Genomic DNA, 12,823 nt, shown 5'->3' on the forward strand with positions numbered 1-12,823 from the left:
CCACCACTGACCACAGTCAGCTGTCCAGTATATGATCCTTCCAAGCTACAGGCAAAGTGCATCAAGAGCTTCTGATCCCACTGTGGATGACCAGGAGTTCCAAACTCAATATATTGTCAATTCCTCTCCATACGCAAGAATTTAGACACTACTCTAAATACTACTCTACAGAATTTAGCAAGAGGATTTGAGTACAGGAGCAGGGAGGTACTACTGCAGTCGTACAAGGCCTTGGAGAGACCACACCCGGAGTATTGTGTGTAGTTTTGGTCCCCTAATCTGAGGAAAGACATCCTTGCCATAGAGGGAGTGCAAAGAAGGTTCACCAGATTGATTCCTGAGATGGCAAGACTTTCATATGATGAAAGACTGGATCAACTCGGCTTATACTCGTTGGAATTTAGAAGATTGAGGGGGGATCTTATTGAAACATATAAAATCCTAAAGGGATTGGACAGGCTAGATGCAGGAAGATTGTTCCCAATGTTGGGTAAGTCCAAAATGAGGGGTCACAGTTTGAGGATAAAGGGGAAGCCTTTTAGGACCGAGATTAGGAAAAACTTCTTGACACAGAGAGTGGTGAATCTGTGGAATTCTCTGCCACAGGAAACAGTTGAGGCCAGTTTATTGGCTATATTTAAGAGGGAGTTAAATATAGCCCTTGTGGCTAAAGGGATCAGGGGATATGGAGGGAAGGCTGGTACAGGGTTCTGAGTTGGATGATCAGCCATGCTCATACTAAATGGCGGTGCAGGCTCGAAGGGCCGAATGGCCTACTGCTGCACCTATTTTCTATGTTTCTATGTTTACTCGGCCCATCTCACTACAACCATCACATCTGAAACCATAGCATAGCAATTAGCATAATGTTATTATGAACCAATGACCCGGATTCAATTCCGTTACTGTCTGTAAAGAGTTTGTACATTCTCCTGTGACCATGTGGGCTTTCTCTAGGTGCTCCGGTCTCCTCCCACATTACAAACACGTACGGGTTAGTAGGTTAAGTGGTCACATTAGTGTAATTGGGCGTCTCTGGCTTACTGAGCCAGAAAAGCCTGTTCTATAGATAAAATCACAGGGCTCAAATCAGAGTCCCTGAAATCTCAGCAATATTACCTACAGACTCTGGCCCCTGGCCTCACTCAGTAAGACCATAGTAGATCCACTATGAGTCTCATCACCTGTTCTCCACACTCACCCCAGTCTTCACCCTGAACATATTCAATGAATCTGGCCAAGGTGGCACTGGTGAACTATGGCGATGTGTTGCAGGCAGCTTACAAAACTTCTAGATATACTTCTTCTACATTACTATCTGCAGCCTATAACTTCTCTTTGAGAAAGGTACAAACTAATGATTTCACAATCTTCTGAAGGACACGGCGGATTTGACTCTCAGGAATGCAGGCATGGCGTCTTTAAGACAAAGTAATGTTGCCAAAGCTGGTAGAGGGGAAGGAGGGGAGGATTCCAAGCCAGACTGAAATGGTGGGCTGTAGAAGTTCCTCTACCCAGTGTCTTTTTAGCAAAAGTACAGTCACTAGAGAGGAAGATTGAGGACTTATGGACAAGATTGCTGTATCAGAGGGAAAGGAGAAGTTGCTGCATTCTTTGTTCAAGAGACATGGCTGACTGAAAGCACACTGGACATGATGATCACATGCGAAGGACTTGCAATCCACTGGATGGATTGATCTACAGAACATTCAGGCAAGGCAAGAGATGGGGGTCTGTGTTTCATAAAAAACTCTTTGGATGAAGCTTTCTTGTTGCATTCTTGTTCTCCTGACCTGTAACAGCTAATGATTAATAGCTTTTTCTCTGTGAGAGTTTTCCTGTGTGATCCTAACCACCAAAGGCCAATGTTAAGCAGGCACTCGATGTATTGAGTGTCATGATTAGCAAACAAAAACCAGCCTATTCTGACACCTTTCAAATCATTGCCGGGCCTTCCTTGAAGAAAGCTCTGCCCAAATATCATCATCATATCAGCTGCAGCACTAGGGGTCCCAACACACTCAGCCACTGCAACTATGATTAGGAATGCCCATTCCACAGCTAGACCGCATTTTGGGAAATCTGATCAGCTGGCTGTCCTTCTCCTACCTGTATACAGGCAGAGGCTAAAAAACAAGGCTTCAGAGGGAAGGACAACAAAGAGGTGGTCATGGGATTGCTTCAAGTTGGTGGACTGGGCTATGTTCAAGGACATGAGAGGATCTGAACGAATATGTCATGGACTTTATAAAATAACTGGTAGACAAGTGTGTCCTCACAAAATAATTCAGTCTTTCCCCAACCAGAAGCCCTGGATGAACTAACAGACCCACAATCACAGATGCCGGGTCAATGGCATTCAGGTCTGGTGACCAAGTAAATTAAAGAGGTCCAGGTACAATCTCTGGAAAGCCATCTCACAAGCAAAGTGGCATTTCTGGACTAAGCCTGAATCATAGAAAGATGCTCAACAGCTTTGGCAGGGCTTGAATGCCATCACCTCCTACAAAATAAAACCGAGCAACATAGGTGACAATGAGATTTCACTCCCAAATTGCCTTTTATGTTCGCTTTGACCGACAGAACATGGAGGCACCTTCACAAACTCCTAAAGCCCCCCCCGATGACCCCGTGATCTCAATCTCTGAGGCCGGCTCTGATCACCAGCCCCATTCCTGCAGTCTCAGTCACCTCAGTCCACAATCCATCTCTGACCTCTGACCTCCTCTTATCAAGGCACACAGATCCTAATCACCAGATCAACCTCAGGACACTGTCAATCTTCTCAACAAGCCCCTAGGTGTTGGTGGGGGGAGGGGGGAAAGGATGGGTGGAGTGAATTTATCTCAATTTTAGCACTATAGCTGGAAATTCAACCAGTAAACAAACATGAGGGAAAATCAGTTTGAAATCCTACCTCCAAAGCCTCAACCTTCTTGTCCAACAGCTTCTCAATCTCACCGGCCACTCGTTTCACCAGCTTGTCAGGAATGTTCTCCTTGATTTCGAAGAGGTGTTTGTGGTCATCATACAGCTGAGGGAGAGAGAGGAAGAGATAGATAATCAGAGGAGGTTTCAGAAGACCTGTTTATTGGTATTGATTTGGCAGTCTTAACACATGCTGTATACAACCACTGAAATATTGGGAAATGGACCACAGCAACAACATCTCTGCAGGACTCGTACATGACCAGGACAAAGAGGTGAGCAGGAGAAATCACTGCAAACACAATCCACCCTGAAAACTGCCTTTTCCAAATGCTCCCTTCTGGAAAGTTTCAGGGCTATTGAAACCAAAACTTCACGCCATCTTAAAAGTTTCTTCCTTCAGTTAATCTGATCAATCAATCTTTTCAGCCCTCTCTACCATGACCCCGTCACTGCACTGTAAACCCTTTAAACCACTTTTTATAAAGCTGTTTACATTATAAATACACGCAGGTATTTCTACATTTATGCACATTTTACCATACTCGTACTTTAATCCCTAACATACTTTTATATAATTCTTTATCATTGTTGAATGTTGTTTTTGTTGCACGTTGCACTCTGACCAGCACACCACAGCAAATTCCTAATCCATGTAAATATACACTCAGCGGCAAAAAAAGCTGATCCTTTGTCACATATGCTTGAAATATTTAATGATTACTGACGGTCCCGCTCTGGCTTGAGGGTCAGAATATGAGAGCAAGTGATCTGAAGCTGGCTGCTTTCAGTTAGATGCTGGAGACGGAGCAGGTGCAGAGAATGGGTCTGAAACTTAACTCGGACTCACAAGTGAACGCAGCATCTTGAACAACTTGAACTCCATGGAACGTTATCTGCAATGGGGAGTCAGGGCTTTGGTTTTGGTCTTCCTGATGTTTAACTCCTTGAGTCTAAAGTGGCTCTTTGAAAGCAATTCCATCAGTCAAACCTTGCTTTATCCCTGCAGCCCCACGAAAAATACATTCAACCTCCTTTCTAGATTCAGTACTTTGAGCATGAACAGACTTACACACACTCAAATCCATATCATTACTCACCTTAGGAACCAAACCTCAAGACATCACAGGTCCACAGTCCAGCTTCGATTGCTCCAATCCCAGGAAATTACAAAAATTTAGGAAACAGGAACAAAATTGACCAGTTGACACCCTTGGGCTTTCTCTGACTTCAATAAGACCATGCCTGAATTTCACCAGCACTTTGCCACTCTTGCTTTACCTCCTGTTTCACTTGTAGCTCCAATGTTTGCCAATCTCCTTCAATGACCACACATTTCCCAAAGTCTCCTTTGAAATTTCTGATCCTCTCTGATAGATCATTCTAGTAAATTCTAGATCATTACATGTTTTTGCTCACATCCTGTCTTATTCTTCTCCAAAACCTTAACTTGTGTCCCTTTTCCCTTCTACTATCATCTGATGGGAACTTCCATCCTGGAACAAATCTGTCACCTCTGTCAATCTTCGCGCAACTTCCTTTGCTCCTGGAAGCTCTTCTACAACCTGACCGTGTGGCTGGAATCCTCATCTCTGGAATAATGCTAGCAAACCTCCTCTGGACCCTTTTAAACATCTCATGTCTTTCTCAATGTGAGCATCAATTTTGTTACAAGCCTTTGAAGTGGTACAATGTCAAACACTTCTTTAAAATCCATACAGATAACACACTCGACACGCTAGCCTTCTCTTAACTTCATCAAACCATTAAGTTAATTATGGTCAAAAACATCTTCCGTTTACAAAGCCATGCTGGTTGTCTTTGATGAACTAAAACCTCACCAAATCACTGAAGGTCTTCTCCCTGAATATTGCTTAGAGAATTTAATGTCTCAATGAGTGGCTGGCTGCTTGACAATTGCCTAGATGTCCTTATAACCATTCTTGTACAAGGTTCCGGTTGCCAATTTCCAATTCCCTGGCAGCCTTTCCAAGAGATCTAGGAAGTTTGGATGAGATTCACAAAACCTTCAGCTACTTTAAGCCAAAATTCCGATACCTGTTTGGGATATATGCCATTAGGAACTGTTGACTTAAACATTCTGTGCACAGCTAACCATTCCAGAGATGTTGCCTGTCATGTTTCAACCTATCTGCAACCTCTACCACCTCCACGTTGTCTAATATTTGTCAGGGCGTTTCTGCTGAATGAGTCCTGAGGCAACGTCCTTGTTCAGAGCTCAAACTTAATGGGAGGCAACTCTGACATCCACATTCCTACAGATCAACCTCACAACTCGGACATCCACATTCCTGTGGATCAGTCTCACAATTCTGACATCCACATTCCTACAGATCAGTCTCACAACTCCGACATCCACATTCCTACGGATCAACCTCACAACTCGGACAACCACATTCCTGTGGATCAGTCTCACAATTCTGACATCCACATTCCTGTGGATCAGTCTCACAACTCCGACATCCACATTCCTACGGATCGGTCTCACAACTCTGACATCCACATTCCTGTGGATCAGTCTCACAACTCCGACATCCACATTCCTGTGGATCAGTCTCACAACTCCGACATCCACATTCCTGTGGATCAGTCTCACAACTCCGACATCCACATTCCAGTGGATCAGTCTCAGAAATCCGATATCCACATTCCTGTGGATCAGTCTCACAACTCTGATATCCACATTCCTGTGGATCAGTCTCACAACTCCGACATCCACATTCCTACAGATCAACCTCACAACTCTGATATCCACATTCCTGTGGATCAGTCTCACAACTCCGACATCCACATTCCTACAGATCAACCTCACAACTCCGACATCCACATTCCTGTGGATCAGTCTCACAACTCCGACATCCACATTCCTACAGATCAGTCTCACAACTCCGATATCCACATTCCTATGGATCAGTCTCACAACTCCGACATCCACATTCCTGTGGATCAGTCTCACAACTCCGATATCCACATTCCTATAGATCAGCCTCACAACTCCAACATCCACATTCCTCTGGATCAACCTCACAACTCCGATGTTCACATTCCTGTGGATCAGTCTCACGACTCCGACATCCACATTCCTGTGGATCAGCCTCATAACACTGACCTCCACAGTCCTGCAGATCAGCCTCACAACTCCGACATCCACATTCCTGTGGATCTGTCTCACAACTCCTTCATCCACATTCCTGTGGATCAGTCTCACAACTCCGACATCCACATTCCTAATGATCAGTCTCACAACTCTGACATCCACATTCCTGTGGATCAGTCTCACAACTCCGACATCAACATTCCTACAGATCAACCTCACAACTCCGACATCCACATTCCTGTGGATCAGTCTCATAACTCCGACATCCACATTCCTACAGATCAGTCTCACAAATCCGATATCCACATTCCTACAGATCAGTCTCACAACTCCAACATCCACATTCCTACAGATCAGCCTTACAACACTGACCTCCACAGTCCTGCAGATCAGTCTCACAACTCCGACATCCACATTCCTGTAGATCAACCTCACAACTCCGATATCCACATTCCTGTGGATCAGTCTCACAAATCCGATATCCACATTCCTGTGGATCAGTCTCACAACTCTGATATCCACATTCCTGTGGATCAGTCTCACAACTCCGACATCCACATTCCTACAGATCAACCTCACAACTCTGATATCCACATTCCTGTGGATCAGTCTCACAACTCCGACATCCACATTCCTACAGATCAGTCTCACAACTCTGACATCCACATTCCTGTGGATCAGTCTCACAACTCCGACACCACATTCCTAGATCAGCCTCACAACTCCGATATCCACATTCCTACAGATCAGTCTCACAACTCCGATGTCCACATTCCTGTGGATCAGCCTCACAACTCCGACATCCACATTCCTGTGGATCTGTCTCACAACTCCGACATCCATATTCCTACAGATCAGTCTCACAACTCCAACATCCACATTCCTACAGATCAGCCTCACAACTCCGACATCCACATTCCTGTGGATCAGTCTCACAACTCCGACATCCACATTCCTACAGATCAGTCTCACAACTCCGACATCCACATTCCTACAGATCAGTCTCACAACCCCGACACCACATTCCTACAGATCAGTCTCACAACTCCGACATCCACATTCCTACAGATCAACCTCACAACTCTGATATCCACATTCCTGTGGATCAGTCTCACAACTCCGATGTCCACATTCCTACAGATCAACCTCACAACTCCGACATCCACATTCCTAGATCAGTCTCACAACTCCGACATCCACATTCCTGTGGATCAGTCTCACAACTCCGACATCCACATTCCTACAGATCAGTCTCACAACTCCGACATCCACATTCCTACAGATCAGTCTCACAACCCCGACACCACATTCCTACAGATCAGTCTCACAACTCCGACATCCACATTCCTACAGATCAACCTCACAACTCTGATATCCACATTCCTGTGGATCAGTCTCACAACTCCGATGTCCACATTCCTACAGATCAGTCTCACAACTCCGACATCCACATTCCTAGATCAGTCTCACAACTCCGATATCCACATTCCTGTGGATCAGTCTCACGACTCCGACATCCACAGCCTGGCAACTCGTGAACAACAGTGTAGGGGATGGTGGAGGGGATGATCGATGGAGGGGAGGATTATGGAGATGTGCAGTGATGGAGGGAGGTTTGATGGAGGAAGGGTTGTAGCTGCAATGTGGTTTGCTAGAGGGGTAGGTTCCGGAGGTGATGGTTGGTGGACGCCAAATTATTGGAGAGGTACGGACTGGGAAGGAAGGTCAGTGGTGGGGTTGGAGAAGAGAAGGGATGGTCAAGTGGTGTGGAGGGAATTTGCAGGAGGAAAGAAGGGAAGGGATAGTGGAGGGGGACTTCCTATCAAGTTTGCAAATAGGTTCTCTCAGTCTTCCTCTTACCAGATGTGCCCTTGAGCATAAACTTTGTAGGGTGTGTGGGTGGATAAATACTGAGAGTCCATTATCATACATACAGGGGTTTGTGTACTCTGGTGTGGTTAAGGACCTATGTGTCTCTGAAGTTTGTATAACATTGGTCACATAGGGGTTCACTAAAGGTATTAAATTCTGCAGAAAGTATGTTCTGTGATTTAAAGGCATAAGATTTGCACAAGTGGATAGACATAGAGTCTGAATTGTACAACAGAGAAATGTGCGCCTTCATCACATCACATGCTGACTTTTTTGCCCATCTACATTAACTCCCTTTCTCAGCATTCGGCCCCTACTCTCTGTGCCTTGTTTGTCAAGCGCTTGTCTAAAATTCCCCTTAAATTCAGCGAAAACACCTTAAGAACATCAGAAATTGAAGCAGGAGTAGGCTATTCAACTCCTTAAAACTGTGTCTAAGACTTGCTGTATTCAGGCGGGGGCTGCTTCAGTTACCGAGCAGTTGTGAATGGAATTGAACTTCAGTGAACATCTGATGGAAGGGAGGCCATCGACGAAGTAACTGTAGATGACTGGGCCTGGAACACTGTGCTGAGGAACTCCTGCAGTGATGTCCAGGTGCTGCAACGACTGACCTCTAACAACAACCATTGTCTCTGTCTGAGGTACTATTCCAACACACAGCCATGACGCCCGCTCCTACACCACTTTCTGTACGCAGTACCTCTGACTATCATGTGGAATTAATTCTTCTCGCTGCACAAGGTTGCAAAGTCTTAGCCATGCGTTTTGATGGCACACTCAATCAAATGCTGCCTTGATGTCAGAGGTGGACACACTCACCTCACTTCTGGATTTCAGTTCCTTGGCCCACCTTTGGACCAAGAATGTGACAAAGCCCTTGCAAATTGGAATCAGTAGGTGATGCTTTATAGTTCAAAGTTCAAAGTAAACTTATTATTGAAATACATATATGTCACCAACTTAAGATACATTTTCTTGCAGGCATTCACTGTAGAACAGAAAAATACTATAGAATCAATGAAAACTACATACAAATAAAGACTAACATACAAACGTGCAAAATAAGACAAACTCACAAATTTAAAAAAAGTGAATAAATAATATTGAACACATGAGTTGCTGAGTTCTTGTAAGTGAGACCATAGGTTGTGGAATAAGTTCAAGTTGAGATGAGTGAGGTTCATGACTCCAATGGTCATAGGGTAATAACTTTACCTGAACCTGGTGCTGTGGGACCAAAGACTCCTGACCCTCCTTCCTGATGGTAGCAGCGAGAAGAGAGCACGGCCTGGATGGTGCGGTCCTTGATGAAGGATGGTTTTTGTGGCAGCGCACCATGTAAATGAGCTCAGTGGCGGGGAGGGCTTTGCCTGAGAGGAACGGGGCTGTATCGACTACTTTTCGTAGGCTTTTCCATTCTAGGGCATCTGTGTTTCCATACCAGACTGTTAGAAAACGCTCCACTCTGCATCTATTGAAGTTTGTCAAACCTTTGCATGACATGGCCAAACCTATGCAAATTCACAACAAGATTTTCAATCTCCCTCCTATACAATACTGTCAAGTGTCAGCCTCCATCACCTCACTGATGACTGAGGGTCAATTGATTGGCTGGTAATTAGCCAGATTGAATTAGTCCTTTTTTTTGTGAACATAGCTGAGACTGTTCAATATTGTCGGAGAGGTGACAGCGTGGTCGCTGCACTTAAAATGCTTGACTACAAGTGCTCAAACACGAGGAAATCTGCAGATGCTAGAATTTCAGGCAACACACATAAAAATTGCTGGTGAACGCAGCAGGCCAGGCAGCATCTCTAGGAAGAGGTACAGTCGACGTTTCGGGCCGAGACCCTTCGTCAGAACTAACTGAAGGAAGAGCTAGTAAGAGATTTGAAAGTGGGAGGGGGAGGGGAGATCCAAAATGATAGGAGAAGACAGGAGGGGGAGGGATGGAGCCAAGAGCTGGACAGGTGATTGGCAAAAGGGATATGAGAGGATCATGGGACAGGAGGCCCAGGGAGAAAGAAAGGGGGAGGGGTGAAGCCCAGAGGATGGGCAAGGGGTATAGTGACAGGGACAGAAGGAGAAAAAGTAGAGAGAGAAAAACGAATAATAATAAAAAATAAATTAATAATGGACTTTGCCAATCAACTTTCTAGCTCTTAGATTCATTCTTTCGCCTCCCGCCTTCTCCTATCATTTTGGATCTCCCCCTCCCCCTCACACTTTCAAATCTCTTACTAGCTGTTCTTTCAGTTAGTCCTGACGAAGGGTCTCAGCCCAAAACGTCAACTGTACCTCTTCCTAGAGATACTGCCTGGCCTGCTGCATTCACCAGCAATTTTTATGTCTGTGACTATAAGTACTGTTTCTTCTGGAGCACAGGTCTTCAGTTCCTAGCCGGCTGTCCCTTATTGCACCCAGCTCTGCTAGCAGCTTCACAGGTTTCCAGGATGTTTCATGAACCAGGTGGATCTACGAGCAAAATCTAATAATTTTATGATGATCATAATCCGATAGAGGAAGCTGTAAAGAGCAGTAAGGTGACAGAACGATGCTGAGGGGGAGTATCAGCCATGTTGTGTTGATCAAAGGGCTAACTCCTCATTTCTTTCCATGTTTCAGTGTTTAAACCCAGGGTTAATAGGTGAACAGAGTTTCGTTCAGGCAGGAGAGTTTATGATTACAGCTTATGTTGAGTCAGTGAAACCACATGAGCAATGCCTTTTTATGGCATTTCCAAGCTCAGCTTACACTGGTGATGTGATATTTTGCTAGTCTGCTGCTAACTAGGTAACATGACTGAGTTACACACGCAAAATGCTGGAGGAACTCAGCAGGTCAGGCAGCATCTATGGATATCTATGGAAATAAACAGTCGACATTTTGGCCCGAGATCTTTCATGGAGTTGCTGGACATGACTGCATTATGACTGTTGATTATGCAGGGCCATTCACTGTGGGCGATGTAACCCGTTACAGAGTGGCCAGTGAAAGGCCCTGCCATCATGACACTCCATGACACTAATCACATGTGTGTTCCGGAGACTGTTGGAGCCTGTGACGGGCAGATTGGAGCTTGGTCGAACTCTGCTGTCCCCAGAGAGACCCAGAGGCTGACGGTGTTCGGAAGGCGGCACAGATGTCACTCTTCGCGGAAACACTGAGTTCAGGCGGCCGCTCTCCTTGGCTCTGGCGGGAGGATATTTTAGAAGCTCTGCGATTGAAGTGATTATTGGACACTGCTCTCCTTCAGTGCTCTGTGTATTCTTTCCTGTTGCCGATTGTGGGTTGGGGTTACGGGTGGGCGATATCTTGTGCGAGGGTGGGGTTGGGGATTTGGGGCTCTGATATTCTTGTTGGCTTTTCTGTGTGGGCAGTCTGTTAGTTTGTGTGTGGGGGGGGTTGGGTGTCTGGTGCTGTTGGTGCTGTTCTTTTTTGCGGCAGAGGGAGTTGGGGGTTTGATGTTGTTATCGCTGTTTTGTTTTGCAGGGGGGGTGGGCACATCTGCACACGACTGGACAACGGGCACATCTGTATACAACTGGACAACAGGCACACTGGCACATGACTGGGCAACAGGCACATCTGTATACAACTGGGCAACTGATAGAGGAACATGGGGCACACCTGTACAGGGGCAGACAACATGGAACAAAACCTCATAATCCACCTGGACACAAGCCTGTGATATGATCAATACATTTTCCAATTTCAGGTTACCTTTACCTCCTGCGTCCCACTCACCTTTCAAATTTACCTTCAGTCCCCTCAGTTTTGTTCCTTTTCCCACACCCCCACTCCAGACCCATCACTCATTTACACTGCCTCCCCTCTACAGTCCACAGACTACACCCAGTGGATTCCGTCCCCCATTTTATTCCATCAGCCTTCATTTCTCCCTTACCTGTTCCTATCAGCATTTCCCTACATCAGATTCAAGCACTGGTGACCTTTGTGCTCCCACTTATCACTTTATTGCCTCTGTCTCGCTCCCCCCATTCTACCCCACATCGCTCTACTTGCCCTCTTTCTGGCTTGTCCACTTTACACCTATCACCACCTGCCTATTTCTCTCAACCTCCTTCTGCACTTCTGCCATAACCTGCCATCTTTATTCATTCCTCAGTCCACTAATCATCTACTTAATGCTCTATCCCACCTCCCTCCCTTTGTACCAGCTACCTTCCTCTCCACTCTCAGTGCTGATGCTGGCTCTAAACTATTTCTTTCCTCACCCAGAGACTGTTAATCAGGGGGGTTCCTCCAGATTGCTTTTTGTCCAGGTTCCAGCATCCGCAATCTCTTGTGTCTCTGCACAGACAAGGGGCCCAGTCTGTGTACAGTCAGATCACTGACACACAGACAAGGGGACCAGTCCGTGTACAGTCAGATCACTGACACACAGACAAGGGGCCCAGTCCGTGTAGAGTCAGATCACTGACACACAGACAAGGGGCCCAGTCCGTGTAGAGTCAGATCACTGACACACAGACAAGGGGCCCAGTCCGTGTAGAGTCAGATCACTGACACACAGACAAGGGGCCCAGTCCGTGTAGAGTCAGATCACTGACACACAGACAAGGGGCCCAGTCCGTGTAGAGTCAGATCACTGACACACAGACAAGGGGCCCAGTCCGTGTAGAGTCAGATCACTGACACACAGACAAGGGGCCCAGTCCGTGTAGAGTCAGATCACTGACACACAGACAAGGGGCCCAGTCCGTGTAGAGTCAGATCACTGACACACAGACAAGGGGCCCAGTCCGTGTAGAGTCAGATCACTGACACACAGACAAGGGGCCCAGTCCGTGTAGAGTCAGATCACTGACACACAGACAAGGGGCCCAGTCCGTGTAGAGTCAGATCACTGACACACAGACAAGGGGCCCAGTCCGTGTA

General features: G+C 46.0%; 1 protein-coding gene across 5 annotated transcripts in view; it reads right to left on the minus strand.

Moving 5' to 3' along the window:
* Positions 1-12,823, minus strand: part of cacna2d2a (calcium channel, voltage-dependent, alpha 2/delta subunit 2a) — a 1,072,053-nt gene that overhangs the window by 737,062 nt on the left and 322,168 nt on the right. For all 5 annotated transcript variants that reach the window (XM_063067752.1, XM_063067753.1, XM_063067751.1 and 2 more), the window contains exon 3: positions 2,918-3,034. In XM_063067752.1, the coding sequence (XP_062923822.1) occupies positions 2,918-3,034 (117 nt within the window). The remainder of the gene's footprint in view (positions 1-2,917; positions 3,035-12,823) is intronic.

The sequence above is a fragment of the Mobula hypostoma genome, chromosome 15 (genome assembly GCF_963921235.1).
Source record: "Mobula hypostoma chromosome 15, sMobHyp1.1, whole genome shotgun sequence".
Lineage (NCBI taxonomy): Eukaryota > Metazoa > Chordata > Chondrichthyes > Myliobatiformes > Myliobatidae > Mobula > Mobula hypostoma.